The sequence below is a fragment of the Diceros bicornis genome, chromosome X, assembly GCF_020826845.1.
Source record: "Diceros bicornis minor isolate mBicDic1 chromosome X, mDicBic1.mat.cur, whole genome shotgun sequence".
Classification (NCBI taxonomy): domain Eukaryota; kingdom Metazoa; phylum Chordata; class Mammalia; order Perissodactyla; family Rhinocerotidae; genus Diceros; species Diceros bicornis.
Genome location: NC_080781.1, coordinates 103,155,672 through 103,178,378, shown reverse-complemented (window position 1 = coordinate 103,178,378; position 22,707 = coordinate 103,155,672). Strand labels below are relative to the sequence as shown.

The 22,707-nt window shown below is 37.2% G+C and overlaps 1 protein-coding gene across 12 annotated transcripts in view; it reads right to left on the bottom strand.

Annotated features, from left to right (window-relative positions):
• Positions 1-22,707, bottom strand: part of PAK3 (p21 (RAC1) activated kinase 3) — a 253,215-nt gene that overhangs the window by 21,459 nt on the left and 209,049 nt on the right. For all 12 annotated transcript variants that reach the window (XM_058536518.1, XM_058536524.1, XM_058536528.1 and 9 more), the window contains 5 exons: positions 19,699-19,762; positions 3,739-3,787; positions 3,310-3,422; positions 1,582-1,699; positions 15-114 (listed from right to left, as the gene is read on the bottom strand). In XM_058536518.1, coding sequence (XP_058392501.1) covers positions 15-114; positions 1,582-1,699; positions 3,310-3,422; positions 3,739-3,787; positions 19,699-19,762 — 444 coding nt within the window. The remainder of the gene's footprint in view (positions 1-14; positions 115-1,581; positions 1,700-3,309; positions 3,423-3,738; positions 3,788-19,698; positions 19,763-22,707) is intronic.

The window sequence follows — 22,707 nt, the reverse complement described above, 5'->3', positions numbered from 1 at the left end:
ACCAAAATACCTACTCAATTTAACAGAGCCGTCCATCCCAAGGAGAATATTGTCACTCTTTATGTCTCTATGGATCACTTGGTTTGAGTGCAAGAAATCCAAAGCTTGGAGGCACTAATGAATCAGAAAAAAAAAGTTCTAATTATATCACAGAGAATTTTTTAAAAATTTGAGTTTCATTTCTAGATAAATTTTAGGCAAGGGTATAATTTTGTCTTGTCAAGTGAAATAGATTACTAAATGTTTTAACACCATTCTGAAATCACATTACAATTTACACCGGTGATGCTACCTAGCATTATAGATATGAAGGCTCCCGAGTCAGACTAGGACATGAAGAGTGATGGTGTGATAAGTAGCACTAAATCATTAATATAGCCAAACTAACCAATTAGTATAATCATACTTTGACATAGTTATCTGGAGGATATGGATTCAGGTTGGTCTTATAGAGAAGTAGTAAGCTTTTGCATCCACAGTACGATTTGATTCAGTAGGTCTGGAGTGGAGCCCAGGAAACTGCATTTCAAACAAATGCCCCAAGCTATTTCTGATGGACAGCCAGGTTTGGGAACCACTTCTAGGCTTCGAAGTAACTATAGGTACTTGATTAGAAATGGCTTTGCATTGTAACACTAGAAGATGGAAACCACAGGCTCAGGGTTGAATATTCCTCTGAATATTATAAGTTTGATTTATTGCATGAATAGAAAATATATATGTTTGCTGGATATGTGTGTGTCTTTGGGGAGAACAAAATGGGAATGAGAGGAGAAAAAAGAAAGAGGGAATTTAAGTGAAAAATTTAAAATAAAAAACAAGCAAAGACTAGCTGAAATTATTTGGTTTTGTTTCCCTATTATTGGTTTTCAAGTTTCAGTGGGTCAGAATTCCTACTTGTGTCTACAGAAAACCTCACCACAATGAATGGGGTAGATGGTAATACCCAAGATGAGACTCCAATGAGGAGTGTGTTTTTTTAATATTGAAAAAAATTAATATAATAAATCCTTAGTTTAGCTTGAAACTAAGGATATAACACTGTTATTGGAAAAGAGGCAGACCCTCAGACCCACTGGAGGGCTAGTAGGGATGACCAGACTGTACTGTGAAAGCAACTACTTTCTGGGCTGAGGAAACACCTTGCTTAAATTGCCTTCTAGAAAATGATGGTATTATACTGTGGTCTGTATTTTACACGGCTCACATTGCACACGCAGGATAAAATAACTATCATGTAAAAATTTCCCCAAATAGTAAAGAAGTTCCATGCCAACATCACTGTTTTCCACATTCATTGAGACTACAGCACGCAGGCTTAGATATGGCACCTCTTGAATGGCACAACGGAACTCAAAAGATCCACAGCAAAACAACTAAAACAAACAAGGGGCTGGGGAGGGCTGGGAAGAGGAGTGCTATTACATTAGGATTTAATTTGAGGTTAGGCCCTCCAATTTTTTTTTTCAGAAGAAAAGATGTGCTATTGTTACTTTGATGTTATAAACATTTTGAATAATCAGAGATAAAGAACTGTCACTTTTGGTGTTCTCATCAGCTAGAAATGCTCTATTTTCTTACCTCTCTGCAGACAGCTGCTATCTGTCCTTCATCCATACAGGTCTCTGTGACCACATCAGTCAAGGAGCCACCAGCCAAGTATTCCATGACTACCCATAGTTCATCACCCACTAAGTAACTATAACAAGAAAAGAAAAAGACTTTGACTCATGTCTAAGGAAGTGGGGACTCCTTTATATTCTTATTAAGAAGACAATTTGCAGTTAGTTTCTGCATTTGGCCATATTACATATCAAGAGGAAAATATTAATGATGGTGATAACGAGACACTTCCTTAACATTAGAAGAGAATATACATGGAAAATCAAAGGATCATCAGATATGACTGTGCACCAAGGAGGAAGGAAAGGAGCAAGGAGACCTCTAGTGACTGACTACTGTCAGTCATTCCATTGTAAAAGCTAGTTCCAATGAACAGGATCATTGAAGAGCCCTTTTGGATAACTCAAGCCATAACGTTGACTTTTGGACTGAACTGGCCCATGGCATTTAGATTTATGGGATATTTATTCAGATCTCGGCATTATTTTTGATTCTACTGAATTAATTACTGGAATGTTTTCAAGCAGTCGCTGAACCAAAGAGACTCATGTTTACAATGGATTTACTGTGCTGCGGTCTCAGTTCTGATAGAAGTCAGTTGTGATGGGCCCATTATCTTTAGTAGAATGATCTGGTCTCTCTTTTCTGCTGCTCAGCAAGGAAGAGGAATTACAGTGAATGGAATGACTCCAATGATTCCGCCCCGCCCTCAGTTCCACATCAATATGAAGCAAGACTTCTTAGCCAGTGGTGCTCAAAGTGCAGTGCCCGTAAGATTCACCTGGAAAGCCTGTTAAAAATGAAAATTCACAGGCTCTATCTCTTTATGGAGAGCAGCCTAGAAATCCGCATTTTTTGCAAATGCCATTTTTACAAAAGCAAAGTCACTCTGCTGCAGGTGGCCCCTAAACAACACTTTATGAAACACTGATTTCAACTGCAAAATTTTACACTCCTTTTTCATCCCCCTTTCCCCTCCTTATGTACCACTGGTCTACCTGGCACAAAACACAGAAAGCAAGATCTTAAGCTCATTGAGGTTGTAGACCTAGTCTTATTTCCTTCTATCCTCTCAGAGTACACAGCACGTGGTGCTAAACAAACACTTACTGAAATTGAATGAGACAGATGTTAACCACAAATGAAGAGTTAGTGCTGTCTTTAAATGCCTATTTATAACCCACCGTTAATACCACTGATGAAAGAGACATTAATTACCTGGTCTAGGAAAAAGGTTTGAGATTAAAGTCTCAATTCCCTAGACTCCATTGTTGGTTAATCACAAAGCACCCATTAAAGCAGGGCCATTGCAGTCAGTCTTCTTCACTTAGACACCCAGAGGCTGTACTGGCTCCAAACAGACACTTGATGAACTGTTCAAAACACCACAGCTCTCTCCTATACGCCATAGTCTATTTCCTGGCAACAAGGAGCCATGATCCTCAAAAGGAAATTACACAAACTGCTCATGTTTAGATGTAAGACCATGAAATGTGTCTTCAAATGTTTTATGGGTGGACAAAGATAAGTGGGTGCAAGTTTAGCAATAGATCTGATACTCTACGATTTTGTAACGTTTGAGAAATATTTGTAGAATGCTTAGTGAGTAGACCCTAAATAAAATAATTTGCCAAGAAAATGATATCCCATAAAGAAAACAAGTACATAATGAGAGAAAACACTTACCTATCTAAATAATTAACAATATTGGGGTTCTTATTTTCCCTCATGACCAGAATTTCATTAATAATTAATTCCTTTTTGGGCTGCTGTTGAAGGTTCATCTGCTTTATGGCCACCTGAATGATGATTAAAATGCAAGAATGAATTACAATCATAAGAGAAAACACAAACATCCATATTTTTTGGCATACAAAGTGAGGCATAACCATTCTTTATCTTACTAGGCTCTTTCTCGGTGCCACAAACCCATGCCCCTTTTCTTTGGTCAATCATGAGCGAACCATCCACTTCAGATACTTTGGACACTATGGAAGCAAACTCCCATGTCAAATCAAGGCTATCCATTTTTCTAGGCATAGATGCCATCAAAGATGAAATCTGATCAACATGAATAAAGGAAAATATAAATCGGGACTGAATGTTAGCACTTACCTCTTGTCCTGTTGCAATGTCTAGTGCTGTATAAACAGTACCTGATGCCCTGTGAAGGTGAAAATCATCAAATGAATAAGCAATCAAAGTGTTATCAATATATTTTATTTGAAATAAAATGTAATTATTTTCAGGAGAGGGAAATTGGCAAACTCAAGATTAAAGGATGAAGTTAAAAAGGAACAACCATTTTGTAGAGTAATTACACCCGAAACAATCACGATGTATCCATTTTGGTGGGCTAGGAACTCCAGTCAGACTTTTTGGCAGCAGTCCATGTGCCACGGCACCATGCAGTAATGAATTGAGCAAAATGCTCCTTTTAGGAAACTCCTGGAATATTTTCAATACTCCTTGGATGTTGCAACAAGTAATACTGAAGTCCTCTGATTAAACTGAAGTACAGTTTAGGAAACAATATATCATCTTTTCCTTAGGCAACTGTAAATTAATCTTTGCTTTTAGCATATGGACAGAATGGCTTTTTTCATTTATTTCTAATTCTTAACAATATCTTCATCTAACAAATCAATCACTCTCATGCTGTATGTACTAGTACTGTAGCTACACAAAAGAATAACAATGTGGGGTTACTGTTGAGCCATTTTTTTTTCTTTTTGCTAGATTTCTCAACAGCTTCTACTATGAGGTTTCACTGCAGCCCACTATCCTTTTAAAATCATCATTTCTTAATGATAGATTTTAATGTCGTACTCATGCTTTCATTCTAACTTCAATTACAGGGCTCCCTTGCTTTGCAAATAGAAATTGTCTAGTAAAGCTGAATTCACAGTAACTCCCCATGAAACACACATGCATTCTGAACTACCTCCCCACCTCTATTCCTAAGAAAAAGAAAAAGTCAACTTTGTTGAAACACTTGTGGTGAATAAAGGAGTTAGGATAGAGATCAGTTCTGTGATTGACCAGGCGTTGTAATGCTCCAACACTGCTATTTAAACTTTCTAGTTAGTTTTGTTTTCTGACTCCAGGAATTCTTTTTTTGTATCAGCCATTTCCTTGTAATCCTTCTCCCTTCTTCTCCCTGGATGAGCCAAAATATTTCTCACAGGCCTAGGAAGTTTCCATTATCTGCTCCTAGGGAATAAAATGGGTGATGTAGTATAAGGAATATTTGACAACTATAGAGATCTGAGTTCTCATATTTGCTCTAACATCAACAAGCTATGTGACCCTTGGGCTTGTCACTTCCCCTCTCTGAGTTTCAGTCCCCTCACTCAGAAAATAGTGATCACAATAACAGTAAACATATATCGAGCATGTTGTGCATACCAGACACTGCACTAAGAACTTTATATAAATTATCTTATGTAATCGTTACCATATTTCTAAAAGGCAAGTGCTATTATCCCCATGTTACACATGAGGACCCTGAGGCTCTGAGAGGTCAAGTAACCTGCCCAAGGTTATACAGTTTACAATCCAAGACTGTCTCACTCTCTTTCTGTAAAACACAGGAAATGGGCAGCTTTATTTCTAAGATTCTTTAATTCCATGATCTAGAATTTACAAACTCTACTGCCCTCCTCACTCTGCATGGGTATTTAAATATCTATTGGAACTAGACTGAAAAATTGCACTTAATCAATAGGTGCCACCTAAACCAGAATGTGGTGATTTCAGAAATTCCTTCGGTTTGAGGCTTATATCAAACCAATCACTCTCTCGATTTTGTATGCTTGAGATTCTGGATTCAGAGCACACAGCTGGTGCTCAATAAGTATTTGTTAATTGAACAAATTAATAAAAATCTTTTCAAGCAAACATGTAATTGCCATAAAACCTCTCCTTTCTGTGAAAAAACATTTCTTCTTCTACTTAAATCTACATAAAACACTTCCCTCTTGGAATTAAGCTATCAGATTTTCCTAATTTCAGGGGCCAGTTTGTGATTCGTCCTTCTGAACTCAGAGTTGCCTGAGTTCATAGGAATAGATCACCTCAACCTGGTGTGTATTTCAGCTGCAGAAGCCCTGGGCAACTACTTAAATCTAATTGCAGACTAAGATTCAAAAATGTCTTTTCTTGGTTTATACCTGTATACTTAGGCCACTTGTGCAATTTCTTCAGATGCAAAAAAGTGACAGTATCTGCAAAATTAGATAATAATAGTATCTATCTCATAGGGCTACAGAGAATTGGATGGCACAATCTATGTAAACATTTAGCCCTGTGCCCAGATCAGACTTGACGCTTAATATAGTAAATGCTAGTTTTATCATTTGTTGCTGCTGCTGCCGTTACTGATTTCACAGTAGAGGATGACTGATTTATTGAGTTGTTAGTTGGCCCTTCCCAATCTCCCAGCCAAAACATCCTTGCTAGTGTCTGCTCCTATTTTTAAGGACAAAGGCCAAAGGTGACCTACTAGAACACTTTTTAGAAGTTCTACATTCTTTGTTTTCCTTAGTGAAGTGGTTTTGTCTTTTTCTTTAAGTTTGGAATGCCTTTATCAAATGAAACCATATGCAGAAACCCTCAATATAAAAGGGAAGCTGCTCCACTTAAACTAGGGAGGGAGGCCCAAAATTCCTGCCCAAGTGGGCTTCCCCTTCACCACCCCTACCCCCCACCTCCCAAGCCCATTTCCACTGTCTTAGGGGCTAAAACTGTGATTGACTTGGAGTGCAACAGGGTTTAGTGTTTAACATCTCCAGAGCTTTGCTTTTAAAATCCTTGGGTTTTTTTGCCCCCTACTTCCCTCAGCATTTCATTGTCTTAAAACTGCTTGAGTCCTAACCCTGGAATCCCAATATCCTGGGTTTTATGGCAGTCTATGGTATAGAATTGCCACAAATCCCTAATCCACAGAGGTTTAAAGACCCTGAAACTCTAGAACATAGGTTATTAACTAAAACATGAGCTTTTCTCCTCACTTCCCCTTACCCCCACCTTATTGCATATATGTAATTATCTAGTGGGAGCCATTTTTTCCTTCCCCCCAACTCTTGATCCCAGTCTTAAAATGGTGATCTCCTCCTCCACCTCACTTCCCACCTTCACCCCACTTCCCACCATCTCCCCCACACCAAACATGTTGTTAGGCATTTGGAATTCACTGTTCTGACAGTGAACAGTGTCACTAAGTTATCGTTATTGGTTGGCCCAACTTCCAGCCCTTGTAGAGTCCTCGATTCAAATGCACAAACTCAGGATTAACCTGCAGAGGAAAACATAGTGCTCTGTCTCCAGCTCCATCTTAGCACCCCTAACAGTTTTCTGCACCCCAGTTCTGATGCCTTTCCATATTCCAGCAACTTAAAATTCAGTTGATAAAAATGTGAATCTTTCTGTTTCTCTTATTTATCTATTAAAGCACACTCTTTGACCACTGATGGTTTAAGAACAGTAGTCCTCACCATCTATTCAAACCTCCCCAGGTTCAAATCCTACCAATTCTTAGTTGTGTGACCCTGAGTAAATAATTTAACCTCTTTGTGGTTCAGGATTAAAGGAGGATTAAATGTATACAGTGTTTAAAACCAGTCCTGGCATATAGTAATTGCCCAATAATAATAATAATAATAATAATAATAATAATAATAATAATAATATCAGCAGTAGTAGTAATTATTATTATTAGGTTGATTGCTACCTAATATATTCAGCAAGTTCTCAAATCGTAATCTGTGGATCACTAGGAATCTTTTTCAGTATCTGGGAGTTTCTAGGATATCTTGATGTTTCAAATTCATAACAGAAATTTGATATTTACCTAAGATGAAGCTAATTAAAATATCACATATATTTCCTTTTAGCTAGAATTTTATCAACTTGTGATTACGTTGCATATTTCACGCTGATCAAAAGGTCTAAGCAGCAGTTATACATATTTATTTTTGCTTAATAAAGTATGATAAATAAACTATTATTTCATAAATATAGATTATAGTTATAATTATTCATAACCTGGAATTCACAAAGACAAATAATTGAAGGGATCCTTGCTAGTGAAGTTGAGAAGCACTCTCCTTGTAACAAGTGAAGCACAGTAGTGTATACTCCCAAAGAAACAGTCGTTGAGCCAACAAGATGCCACACTGATTCCCAAAAGATGAGCTTTGCAACAGCCTGGGGTATGTCGAAGTATCTCAACGGATATCTTTACAAAATCAGTCAGTCACTTGAACAGAAAAAAGTCAGTATCATGCAGCACTTTAGGACATAAAGATGCCAGGAATCAAACTAACAAAGATGGGAGTTAAAACTCCTAATTCTCTGGTATATTGGGGCTGGTGTGCTGAACACTGTCAACTTGAGTTTTATGCCATTTAATTGCATCGATTCCCATTATCCCTCCATTCTAGTTATATTAAAGCCAGATTGCTATAAGAAGAACATTTGTTTGATGGGGATTTTGTTTATTCCAAACCTCAGTCCCTCAGATGGTATAAAGAAATTATGCATTACCAGGACCCAAGGGAAAATAAAGATCATCCAGGTTAACTTCCTCATTACAGATGAGAAATCCAAATCATAGAGAATAGAAGGGGTATGCCCAAGACGACACAGCTAGTAAGTAACAAAAGTCTCCTAACTTTGAACAAGAGATCTTTCAGTTAACCTACACTATAGTTCAAGAATATTAAACCAACAGATTGCTTAACCGTTGGGCCTCATCATCAATTACAGTGTGATGTGTACTGCTGGGTTCTTGGCATCACATTAGATGCTTTATCAACAGTTTCTCCCTGACCTGGCCAAGCACTTAATACTCAAATGGAAACACTGGCATCTAGCCCAAAAGGTCTAGAAAGAAACAAATAATTCACTATGTCTCCCTTTTCCTCCCACGACAAGTCAGTTTAATTAGAGGCAATCTTCATCAGGTTTTGATGTTTCCTGCTAAGAGCCAATGTCAAGCAATGATCATGAGTAGTTGCCAAAGCAGCAACACGGTAAAATTTGTAATTTAGATAAATCACACCGATTTCAGCATAAAAATGGATTAGAGGAGGGAAAGAAGGGCAGGGAAGTGAGGTTAGGAGGAAGCTCATAGACTGGAAGGAAAAGAAAAAGGGCAAAAGGACTAGAGGGCTCAATGGGGTCCAAGGTGAGCCTAGTCAGAATAAGAGTGAGGGAGCCAGAAGGATAGGATAATTTTCACATTTAAGGTTTTACAATTATAAATCTGGTGCCATTGAGGTCACGGTCAGGGATTTAATCCACATCTAGGATTGTTATTTTTTACATCTATTCCTACTTCTACTGTTACTGCTGCTAGAAAAGACTATATCATTTATTGATATGTCTTTCTGCCTGTTCTCTGTAAATGGATGATCTCACTTAATGCTCACCCTATACAACCCTATGAGGTAAGTTGTAGTATCCTCATTTCACAAATGAGGAAATTGGAACTAGGAAATGGTAGTAGCTTGCTCAAGGTTACACAGTTAGTCAGAAGCTGAACTGAAAAATGCATTAGTTTGACTCCACGCCCATGCTCTTAACCACCATTTCATGTTCTGTTATAGATTAGCATTTTTACATCAATGCCAAGTGCAAGTGTGGTACTTCCCAGAGTCCACGTTTGTATCTATGCTAAGCTACCTCACTAAAATATTTTCCTTGCCTCTAATTTTCTGCTCACTTAGTCCACTTGCCCTTTGTAAGCCATTTAGTTTGTCCCTGGACATGGTACATTTGATTCCTTTGGCATAACCACACAAGATGGTTCTATTTTCTGACTCAGTTAAGATTGGTCATGTGACCAAGAGTGGACTAGGCCTCAGATTAGTTCTTAGGACTGGACTTTATCTTCTGCTGAGTATTTAAGATACAGGTACTACTTGTAGCCCCCTACCTAGAAATTGTTTCGCTATATTAATGCACTTGACATAAAAATACATAGATATCATAGTCTAATACTACATACATTTACTTGTTTTTTGAGACATTTGCCCTTTAGGCTCAGAAATGGTGATGAACAGTGTTACCATTACATGCAATAACTCTTTCAGAGAGAGAGCTTCAGAGTGTTTTCTTTTGTGTAATTTACCTCTTGAAAATATATCAATAAATTAAAAAAAAATAAAATTATGTAAAAATCATATAGTACCTTTCTAAGAACACAGAATGGAGCCAGGGCCAGGTGGTATAGTCTTTAATTACTAGGATTATAAATTGGAACAGGGAATTTCATGTTCTTTAACTAGGGCATGACTTTTCCCAGAGTATTCATGGTCATCTAATTTTAAATAGAGCTGTAACACGTTATGGGTGTGAGGCCAGGGAGCTCAGTGGGTTATAGTCCAGTGATAATGTGGCCACAGTTACAGGGCTTAATCCCTGGAAAGGCTAGATAACTCTCAACTACTCACTCCAACATTAGGTCTAAACAGCTGTTTCACAGTGTATGCCACTGGTTTCAAGAGGGCCTAAACAGGAAAGGGGGGCAGGCAGCTTAATACAAGCTCATTACTATGACTGGAAAAAACAACTTAAAGTGCAAACTCTGCTAATGGTGGTTGATTGAGTGGCATCATCTTTCTTTACAAGAGACAGCACACAACACAGTGCATTTAAGAGCATTAAGTAGAACAAAGAGCATCTTCCACTGCTCCATAAACATTGTTCTTCACAAATGCTAATGTATTTCCAGTCTCCTTCATCCCAAAGCCTATTATAAAGCTCAGACTACATCTGTTTAGTGCCTCATAGCAGTGTCCTACTTGTATGGCTCAAAATAGATCCAATGAGAAAGCAAATTCTTTTGGGGTGGGTGGTCCTACCCAAAGAATCACTTTTGTAAGCACACTAGATACCACTTCTGCTCTTGCCCATAGTTTCTGGAGCAAAGGAAAACAAGTCAGAGGTTTTATTCTCAGCACTCATCTCTGAGTTCTATGCTGTACACTGCTTTGTCAGATTCTCTAAACAAGCTGTTATTCATCAAGTCCTTTAAGAAACTAGTTTCAAAACTATTCATCTTCAATATGGGAACTTTGTGTTAGAGTAAGAAGAAGAGGGCTTCTCACTGAGTAGCGCAGATAAGTCTGAAAAATACCTAACATGATATATTTACCTTCTCAAGCTTTAAAACGAAAACTAATTTAGAGGGACAGGGACTAACGGCTTGTAAAAGAAAAAAGTTTGTTTGCAATTACTGATGAATTGATCATATTATCATTCTATATAATGATGATTGGCAAAGATCCAGATGTTAGATGAAATTCCTTTGGCCAGATGTATATCTTTACGCATAAGAGGAAAATGATTTCAAGAAATGCTCCTATTGTCACTTTCTGACAAATTTAGCTGCATTGCTGGTCTAATCTATGAAGAGATATGACATACAACAAAGATATTTTGGCATAATACAGACATGCACTATATTGGCCAATGGGTTCTTTAGGGTAGCCTTCTGTTTTGCCATATAATTTCTTGTTAGAGTTCCTTTCTTAAACATTTTTCCTTTTGAAAATCAGTGTGGGGATAAGTTTTTATTATAGTACCATAATCCCAAATAAATGAATACGGCTGTGTTGGTGAGGGTGTGGGCAAACAGGCACTCTCATACAATGTTGGTGGGAGTGTTAAATGGAACAACTTCTATGGAGGGCAACTAGAAAATTAAAAATGCAGATATCCCTTTCATGTAACAATTCCACTTTCAGGAATTTATCCTGATGATAAATTTGCATATGTATGAAATGGCTTATTTGTAAGGATCTTCCCTGAAGCCTCGTTTATAATAGCAAGATATTGGAAACAAACTAAATGTCTACTAATGGGGACCTGATTAAATAAATTGTGGTACATGCAAACAACAAAACACTGCATCTGTTAAACAGAATGAAGTACTGACATGGAACCATCTCTAAAACATAGGCACAGAACAAAAAGGAAATATATAGCATGTTACCATTTGTGTTAAAAATGTACCCACAACACACACACACACACACACACACACACACACAGAGAAATGCACCATATATGTCCAAATACAAGGTAAGGGTTTTTTTCCCTCAAATTTTTTCCTCAGGAAAAAAAGGGAATTGCCGTATATTCAAATCCTTATAAAATCTCTCATGTAATGTAGTAACTCTCCATATTCATTAATTTTTATCCATAAAGTAGTGTTTGGGAAAGACATGTTAGGTTGAAATATTCTCCATCAGTGCTACTTTTGGATGCCTATCAGGAGTATCTCAGAATGCGACAGAAAAGATGTAAATAAATTATTTCTGAAGGTATGATCTCAACTGCAAGTGTTAGATGTCATAAACAGGCTTTTTAAAGGTCACTTTCAAAATTAATGCAGTGAAAAGGGCTCTTATTAGCCAAACATGGGACAGTTTGAACATCAAAATCAATAATGAATGCAAATGATTGAAACAAATTGAAAATATAAAAATCCATGAGTTTATAAAGATATTTTTTTTAGCAAAAGAGAATGCCTCCTTCTCCCTTAAAAAAAAAAAAAAACACCCATCGTTGAATGTTTTTGGAAGTAGCTTGGGTACCAACTCCTTCCACTAAAAATTAACAATTAAAAAAATAAAGCATTTATCTTGGTTTCCCTGTATGAACTATATTTCAGGGTAACCAAAGACCCCTAGCTGATGAGGTAAAGTTTTTTTCAACAAAAGTATTCTAGCTAATAATTGCAGAAGGAATGATAGATTTAGAAAATCACTATTTTGTAATCCCAATGAAATAATTGATTTGGGTAATAATCATAAATAGATGAAATCATTAGATGAAAGGCTGATGAGGAACTTTGCACTGGAGCAGTCACCTACTGAACCTTCTGATCAATCTACTCATCACTAAAACATGGGACAATCAGACACTGTGTGCCTGCTGATATAATATGAAACGCATAGCACCGCCTATGAAGAAGTCTTGCCAAAATTTGAACCTGAATCTAATTAAGCTTCCAGAGCAAACTTCTGTTTATAGAAAATACAGGGAATAGAGGAACAAGTAAATGACATCAAATGGAACTAACAGACAAATCCAGAAAGTGGTCTACAAGACAATGACTAGTTTCTTCAATAAGTCAATAGTAGTGGAAAAAGAAGGAGGACTGCTTTAGAGTACAGAGACTTAATAGACACAACCAAATGCGATGTGTGAATCTTTTTGGATGCTGATTTGAACAAATTGACTATAAAAGCTGAGTTTTTGAGACAGTTGGAGAACTCTGATTTTAGACTGGGAGTTAGATGATATCACGCAATTGTTAAGTTTCTGTAGGTGTTATAATGGCATTGTGATTATATTAAAATATTGATAAATGTTGAATTTGGGTGATAAGAATATGGAAATTCCTGTACTATTCTCTCTACTTTTGTGTAAGTTTGAAAACTTGTAATAGAAATTTTAAAAAGCAATATAGTAGAGAGTTACGCTGTGAAGATTTAAATATACACCTACAGGACAGATTCAGAAAACAATTATCTTAATGTTTTATGAATGGGTAATTGTGACTAGGAATAGAATATCCAGGGGCAGAATCATATGTAGATTCAAAAATATTATATCTCAAAGATCTTAGATGTAAGACAGATGACATACTTGGATAACTGCTGGGGAATTCAAACAGGGGCTCTAGTGATTACAAAAACAATGATGTTAAAGATGCATAGGAAGATTTTGAATTATACTGCTCATAAAACGTGAGAGTAGAAAAATCTCTCCTAATTTATACATTATTTTATATAATATGTAGTTTTAATTATGTAAATAAGAGTGAATTAACAAGTTAAACATTATAAGTAGACATTCACCATTTATTATATATCTAACAGTTTATGTATCTAGGTGAGCCAAAAAACTGTTTTAAAAATTATTTCATTGTGTCAGCTTATATTCAAGCATACATGGTGTGTATGTGAGCACACATGCGTGTGTGTCTGCACACAGAATCTATGAAAGTATTACATAAGAAACTACTTAACGATTTCTTTCTAGAGGTTTCCTTTGTGCAGGATAACTGGGAGGCTGAGGGACAAGGGTTGCAGGGACACTTACTTTTCACTGTCTACTCTTCTCTACCTTCTGAATGTTATACCATGTACAAGTATTAATTTAAAAAAAATTAAACTCAAATAAAAAATACAGTGCAGCTTGTATCTCTCAATTTGTTCCATAACACAGCCCCAACAGATCTTTCTAGCATTATTTCCTGTTAACTCCTCTGCCAAACTGGACTTCTGACTGTCTGCAAAACAGGTATTGTTGATTTAATTCTTCTGGTCTTTTTGATAAGCATACCTCAAATACTTGCTGAGTATTTACTCTATACCAGACACTGCTGTAGGCCCTAGGGATACCACAGTAAATGAAACCTACAGTCTGGAGCAAGTGTTCATTTGGTTTCCTTCAAATGAACCTTTCCATAATCCCTATTGGTTCAATCCTACACCTTCTGAAGCCACTATTCAAATGCACACTCCTCTAAGAATCTTTCATCATACCCCTACCCTGGCTCTAAATGATTTGCCCCTCCTCTCTGTCCCCATAACTTACTGTATTCTGCTCTATATAATAGTAACTGTGGGTGTGTCTTTCACCCGTAATAATAACTAGCATTTACTGAGCACTTCACTATGTGCCATGTACTCTGCTCTGCACTTTAAATGCCTTCTGTTGTTCATTTCTCACAACCTTATGAGGTATGTGCATTCTGCTTACTACGAATGAGAAAACCGTTGCTTAAAGAAATTAAATAATTTACCTACAGCCTTTTGAATTCAGAATCTGGGCTCTTTATTTTTCTTCAAATATTTCAAAAAATCTCCCTTTACTACTCCATGGTTTTCAAAGTTTCAAGCAATTTTACATGTCTAGGCAAGCTAAGATATAAGTGGTGTATACATGCCAGTGCAGATACAAGCTGTAGGTTTCAGAAGGACAGAAGACAGAAAAGATCAGTTAGGGCCAGGGCAGCCAGGGAGGGATTTGTGGGGGAGATAACAGTGAAGATGAGGATGTGGATAAAATATGGGGGAAAGGTGGATGCATTTGGGAAGGGGGTCTTGCCTATTTCTTGATACAACTTTTCTTTTCTCCCTATCGGACATTCAGAGAGACAGTGAGCACAGAGGTCACTGTGACTCCCAGAACTTGCTTCTCAACTACTACTCTGCATGACACATAGTAGGCACTCAATAATAGTTCACTGAATTCCAAAAGTTATTTGTTTAACTGGATCCAAACCAACATCTCTGAGCTGCTTCCTCAAAAATATTTTTCTATGATAATAAGAGAAAATAAATATGAACCTGAAAGAGGAAAGGGTCTGTTTTTCAGTGCATTCTCATTTAAGGAAAGGCTTTCAAGTGAATTCAAATATATTAATGAGAAATCTGTGAGAACAGCTGCCAACAGCAGCAAATTCAGCCCTCTATTACACAGCTACTGTTTATTCAGGAATTACACAGGCTTGCCAATGATAGCTGTTGACTGAAAATAAATATTTGATTTTGTTGTCTCACCCTACTCCATTTATTAAACAAGTTCTTTTATATAACTGTCCTAGAGAGTGAAGATTCTGAAGTCTCCACCAGATATATTTCTGACAAACTCCTGTTGAGTTAATGATAATTTGGGGAGTACCAGGCCTTTTTGCTTTCTTTCCTTTTTTTTTCTGTTAACTTTACATACATCTGCTCAAAATATCTGGATTTGGTGGCCCATTACAGAACACTTTCACAGGAAACCTGGTGAAATAATGTCATTTTTAGCCTTCAACTCACAGCTATGGTCTCAAATGATTAGACATGCAAATCTGAACTTGATTTATGGAAGATGGAGCCCAATTCTTTGGCCCCAGGCCTGAATGCTGGGATGGCAGAAACCCAGACTGGAAAAATTTAGTTTTCCAAGTAAATGAGGGTGATTAATGGTGAAGTTATTCTCAAATCCGGCTCCCAAGAGGAAGCTGTTGTGCTCCCTGGAGCTGAAAATGGAATACTGGGGCTGATTATTCCTAGCACCACATGATTACTGACACAGGCCTGAATGTGACCGTCATAATGGGTAAAGCGAAACAATAAAAAACAAGTGTTAATGAAAATAAAATAAAAACTCTATAGATACTAGTTTGCCTTACTTAGGCCAATAATTTATGGAAAAATCCATTGAGAGCAATTTAAGTAAAAGGAAAGTTAATTTAAGTGGTTTTTTTTTGTTGTTCTAGAGAGAAATAAATCAATATTTTGCTCATTCACATTAAAAATTAAGAACAGAGAGTAAAAATCTACTAAAAAACAAAAAAACCCCAAATTACTAAATTAAATAAATGATAAAATTACAGCAAATAGATTAAGTTACTAGATTATATCCTAAAAGCTATTTAAAAAAATACATCTTGATTTTATATTATGATCATTTTGGTTGAGTGTGTGTGTGAAAATGGGCAGAAGGTGAAGGCAACATGAATGAAAAAAACAGACATGCAGCACACACAAATTCCCAAAGGATAAAGAATCAGATGTGGTGAGGCAGATCACTATGAGAAACAAAGAGATGAAGATACACTGAGAAAAAGAGAGAGACAGAGACAGAAAGAGCAAGGTAAACATGTCTATACACATGAAAAGACAGAGGCCAGAGGAAAGGGAGAGCTAGAAAGGCAAACATTTTCATTAGTTCAACAAATATTTATTGAGGCAAAAGCAGATCCAGAGACATGGGGGAGGCAGACAGGGGAAGCTCTGTAGGTCTCTGAGTTTGGCCAAGTGAACTCTGGCTGTTAACTGAAATTGTACAGAACTGTTTTTGGGGGTCCTACTATGTGCAAAAGCACTGTGCTAGATACTAAATAAGACAAAAAGAGGAACAAAATAGACTCCCTATTCTCTAAGGACTTATTTAAAAGTTGAATTGGGCCTAGGAGTAAACTATCTGTTGGTTTCATCATTCTTTAAAATGATAAACTCACTGGGAGTTTAAAACAGACCTTTCTGTAGTAGCAAGCAAGATTTCTGCTTTGATTTTTCACTTTCGATTATAAAGGGTTTACAAAGGTAAGCAGAAATAGAGAACTTTCATTCTGCACCTTCAGAGGTCAGAAGCATAAATAACGACCAGGAAAGGAAATCTCTTTGGTATGCAAAGCTGCTTGGCGGCCTAATCTTTGTTCTTGGATAAATCAGTCTTGCTTCATTACCTGGTACCTGGGAGGTATTTGAAACCATCGCTTCCTTTGTTTCTTTTTTAAATTCAATGCTATTTTTGGCTCAGTTGGGTCTTAGTGGGAATGAACAATCAAACAAAATTATAATTTTATTATAATTCCACTCCCCAAAAGACAACTCTGAAAAAAAAACACTTTATGAATAAATAAATAAATAGCTCCCATTTATACCTACAACTAGAGTAGCGCGGTCCGTTAGAAATATAATGTGAGCTATATTTTAAATTTTCTGGGAGCTATATTTAAAAAAGCTTAAAAAGTGAAATTAATTTTAACATATTTAACACAATATAGTAAAATGTCATTTCAACATGTAACCAATATAAAATTAACCAGATATTTTGCATCCTTTTTTCATACTAACTTTTTGAAATCAAGTCCATATTTTATACTTATAGCATATCTCAGTTTGGACTAGCCATGTTTCAAGCGCTCAAGAGCCACATGGTTACTGTATTAGACAGCAAAGATCTGGAATGCTACTTCTCTGTGGATTGTGTATCCTTTCCTATTTTTAGCTCCACCAAAGACCCAACCAGATTAAAATAAAATCTAAAGGCCAACTTTTGCTTTCCAAGTCCCCTTAGTAGGTGATATTATGTTTTTGTAATCATCTTGTGGTGTCTACCTTTTAGGCATGAAGAAAGTGAGTTGGGGTTTGCATATGGACATGAAAAGGTAAGGCTTCCTTACTTAAGTTAAAGAAAGATTAAGTAGTAGATAATAACAACAATAAACAAACACATAGGGACAGAGATTGGATTGGTGGTTACCAGAGGGGAAGGGGGGAGGGAGGAGGGTGAAAGGGATAATTCGGTACATGTGTGTGGTGATGGGTTGTAATTAGTATTTTGGTGGTGAACATGATGTAATCTATGCAGAAATAGAAGTACAATGATGTACACCTGAAATTTTTACAATGTCATAAACCAATGTTACTGCAATAAACAAAAATTAAAAAAAAAAAAGAAAACTCCAGGTGGGAAATAATGGCTATAGAAGCCAGTCCTACTGGTGAATTGAGTAGGCTTGTCTCAATGTTCCTCTTGGACCCTACATAACCCTCTGTCAAGCATTTATCACTGTAGACTTTAAGTTTCTTGAGAGTCCACACCACCATTACCCATCTCTGTTTCTCTAGCACTTAGCATAGTGCTTGGCACATAGTTGGCGCTCAATAAATGTGGGCTGAGCAAATAAATTAATTCAAATAAATACAGTTTCTCATTTGCACTAGACACATTTCAAGTGCTCCATAGCCACACACGCTAGTGGCTACCACAGAGGACAACACAGATATAGAACAATTCCATCATCACAGAAAGTTTCATTGGACAGCACTGTCCAATCAACGGCAAAAATACTATTTGACTGGTTAGGTGATGGGGGCCCCTAGAGACCACAAAACTCTTTTTTTATTAGCAAGTGAGAATACCAGTGATATCAAGTGACAAAGAAAGAAGCAAAAGCATAAATAGGTATATATTTTAGGCTTCCTAGAAATGCAGCACCATTATGGTTTCCACTGGAAGAAGAAATTTGGCCATATATTTCTCCCTGAGTTTCTGCCTCCCTCTCAGGGTCTTCTCACCTTGATTCCCACCAGGCACCATCCCCACAAGTAAGGGGTAAGACATGTCCCTCTTACCCTCTAGCCTAAATGTCTAATGAATGCTTTCCCTTATTTCCCAAGCTAAGTTGGCAATTTCAAAGGAAACTTGAGTATGAGAGCTAGGGGGAAGAAACAAAGTATAAAAATCATGACAAATAGCCAAGCTTATATACAATATATAATTTTCTGAACCTAAGAATCCTAGGAAAACTAGTGAGGTGCTTGAAGAAATTCTACATTCCATTACCCCAAAATAGACTTGATTGGCTGAGGGGCTAGCATAATTTTGCAGGGACATTAGCTGTATCTCTTCCTTCCAAGCCCCTTGTCTCAGCCAGAAAACCTCTGGGATGCCATCTTGGTTCCTGGCATACAGTAGTTAGTGCACCTAAATATCTTGTCTCGTTCTCCATTTAAAAACAGCCCTTAAGAACACTTCGTTTCTGTTTAAACAAAACTTTTCCCTGTTTCAAATGCTGTTGCCTACGCAGGCCCTCCTGCTTAGTTTCACACTGAAGCCTGGGAAACACGCCTAATTATAGCTGATGATCAGGATTCTCTGAGGAACGTTTCCAAAGTTCAGATTCCTGAGCCCCACTTCAGACTTCTGAATCAAATCTCCAGCAGTGGGGCCTGGGGATCTCTATTCTTAACAAGCACACTAGGTGAAGATGATGCACTCCATGTCATTTAGGAATTATTGATCTGCTTCCTCCTTACTCTGGTAGCCAATTCTGCCCACCTCTGATTCATTCAATAAGGACTTTCTCTACCCTCACTCTGTCACTTTTCAGTTTGACAATGAAACAATATCTTAAGTACAACATCCACACAGACGTAGGGGGACAGGGATAAAGGGGGTTTTCACACAAGCTAGAGGTTTCTATCACCCTGCCACTTTTCTAGAGAAATAAATTTTAATCTTCTAACTATATGGGATCAAAATATCCCTAAAAAATTCACTGTCAGCCCAACAACAGTGAAGATTCCAGCAGGATATGTTCCTTGTTTAATTAACAGTCAGTCTGCCAGACAGAAAGGCCAATATTGAGAATGCAAACCATGAATATAACCCAGGAAATGAGAAGCATAATTTACCAGAAATCTAAGTTGTTATTGAATTTTAATGTATGTCTCTGGTGCTCATCTTTTGATATTTCAAATAACAATCACTTACCCTTGACCAATTTTTTCAAATCTCGTATATTTTTTCTTTGGGTCACCAACACTCACAATGCTTCCTGAGTTGGGGGTTGGGGGGAGAGGAAGAGAGAGACAGACATAAATTGATGATTGATTTCCCTTTATTTAATACTAAAAATTAAGATGCCAGAGTCAATGACAAATAAAACATTAGAGCAATATTCCCACATGATTTCTATAATTTATGGATAATGATACATTTTATTAATGTAACGAATAGCAATATATTAATTAAAGTAGTAGTAATAACCCATGCTGCTTATATTCAAAATTGATGATGTTTGGGAAACAAAAAGGACTCATCACAACTCAACATTTATAAAACGTTCCCATAAAAGGATACTGTAGATTAGGCGATAAAAACATCTAAGAACTTGTACACGCTATTTAAATTACTATCTTCTTTGAATTGGAGTGAAATTGAGCACTACACTACATTCAGTTTTGCTGGACAAATGTCTATTGAGCAATTACTGTGCACCCAGTACTGTGCTAAAGGCAATGGGGGATAGGTATGAGTCTAACCAAGAACAAAGTTTAATCATGAAGTAATGAGACTCAGGCTTTTTAAAAACATACATCCCTGAACCTAGGACCCTACTAGCACTCCAAACATTTTTAACAGCTTTACCGAGATATGATTTCCATACCATAAGTTCACCCATTTAAAGTATACAATTCAATGGCTTTTAGTAAATTTTTAGACTTGTACAAATTTACTCAATTTCACCATGATCTAATTTTAGAACATTTTCATCATCCCAAAAAGAAACTTTGTACCTGTTAGCAGTCACTCTTCATCCCTGTCTTGGCTTCCCAACCCATCCCCAGGCAACCACTAACCTACTTTCTGTTTCTATGGATTGTTCCAAACACTGTGGAGTAAGTTTATAAGCCACACAAGAAAACCATTAATTTATCATGTTTGGCTCTGGAAAAAAAACTATCGGTTTTGTTATTTCAAAATATCAAATCCACTACTCAGAGGCTGAATACTTGCCACCACTCAGAATAAATCTAAAGGAAGTGACATTGACTCTTCAACGCAGTGCTCAAATAGGTGCAGGCAAATTCCGGGCCATAGCAGCATTATGGGAAGAAGGGTGCAGATTCTCAAGGGGACTACTTTGAAGGGAATCATCTATTTGGATGCCTCTGGCTCTCCCTTCTGTCTTTTTGGTAGCAAACATATCAGTATCATTACCTTTGACTCATATCTTACTAACACGGCCCCTGTCCCAAAGAAGTGTAGAGTCAGTAAGACAAGATTGACACACATAAACTAATCAAGAGTAGGTCTATAGAGTCTACCTCCTAATTGTCACTCATTCATTTCCTGATCTTCATGCCCAGGGCCACTGCCATTGGTTAGGCCCTCAACATCTCTTGTCCAAACAATTGTGCTAGTCGTTACCTACCTCTAAACTCTGCCTTCTCTAATTTCTCTTCCATAATGTCTTTGGAATAGGGTAACCATATAATTCATAAATGGAGACTGTCCTGGGTAAACTGAGATGTATAGTCACCCTAATTCAGAGTGACCTCACTCCATGTTCATAATTCCTCAAAAGTTCCTCCTCACTACAGGATCAAGTTCAAATTTCTTAGTCTGGCATAGAAGGTCCTTTGCCATCGAGCACCATCTAGCTCCTACCTAACCATTCTAAACCTCCTATTATTCCTCCCCTCTCCATCCCTTCTACTTTATATGTTTCTAATGCCATCACTATACGAGGCTTAGGTCTTTGCGGATGCTTCCCCTTTCCCTTTCCTATCTAACCCATGAATTCCTATTTATTATTTAAATATAATCTCAAGTCATCCTCCTTCGTGAATTCTTCTCTGATCCTTCTAATGAGACTTACATGCTTCTTCTTGAGGACAGGAACTTTGTCTTTTCATCCCTGTAACTTTAGTGCCTAGAAGAGTGGCTGCCACTGAACAAATATTTGTTGACTAAATGAATGCAAACAAGAAAATGTGCTCAAGTGCTAAACTGTGTGCTACAGACAATATCTCATGTCAATTTAGACAATTATTTATTTTCTGGGCTAGTGAACAACTTAATTCAGACCTCTCAGTAAAGAGTATACCTTGAAAACAATAATAAATTAAACGTTTCACTCATGGATTGTTTATCAGGTTGTTAGGGGTTTTTACGTTTGTTTTTTAGGTTAAATAAGACTTACCAATATGTGAGTTGTTATCATTCTTTTTCTCTTGTATTTCCAATCTGAGTCGATGGTACTACCATCCATCTACTCAGTAGCCCAGGTCAGAAATCTAGGAGTCATCTTTGACTCATCCCTTATCTTCACTCCCCAGATGCAGTTGTCTACCGAGTCCTGGGCCTATATCTGTTTACCTCCTAGATGCCTTTTGAATCTGCCCCTTCTTCATTACTACTGTTCTAGTTGGGCCCTCATCATTTTTTGTCTGGGCTTTTTCAACAGCCTCATAACTGGACTTCTAATTTCCAGCCTCCGTCCACTGCAGTCCAGGCTCCACACCTCTGTCGGGCTGCTCTAGGTGCAGAACCGATCATGTGATTCTCTGGTTCAGGAGTCTCTGATGCCTACACAACACCTACAGGGTAAAGGTCAAATTCTTTGGCATGGGATGCCAGGTTCTTCATACCTGGCTTTTGCTTCATTATCCATCTCATCTTCCCCACTTCCCAACTAGAACCTTATGCTTTGACCATAACAAACTAATTGTAGCTCATGATCAGCTCCTCCTTAACAGTTTAGCTTCCAGTCCTAAAACTCCAGTCCCACCATCCACCACTAATTCTATATTCAAGTGACACTGAATAAGTTAAGAGTTCCCAGGCATATGCCTTCATACCTTCTTTACGTGCTATTCTCTGCCTGGAATGTCCTTCTTTTTTTTTTAAAGATTTTATTTATTTATTTATTTTTCCCCCTAAAGCCCCAGTACATAGTTGTATGACATAGCTGCACATCCTTCTAGTTACTGTATG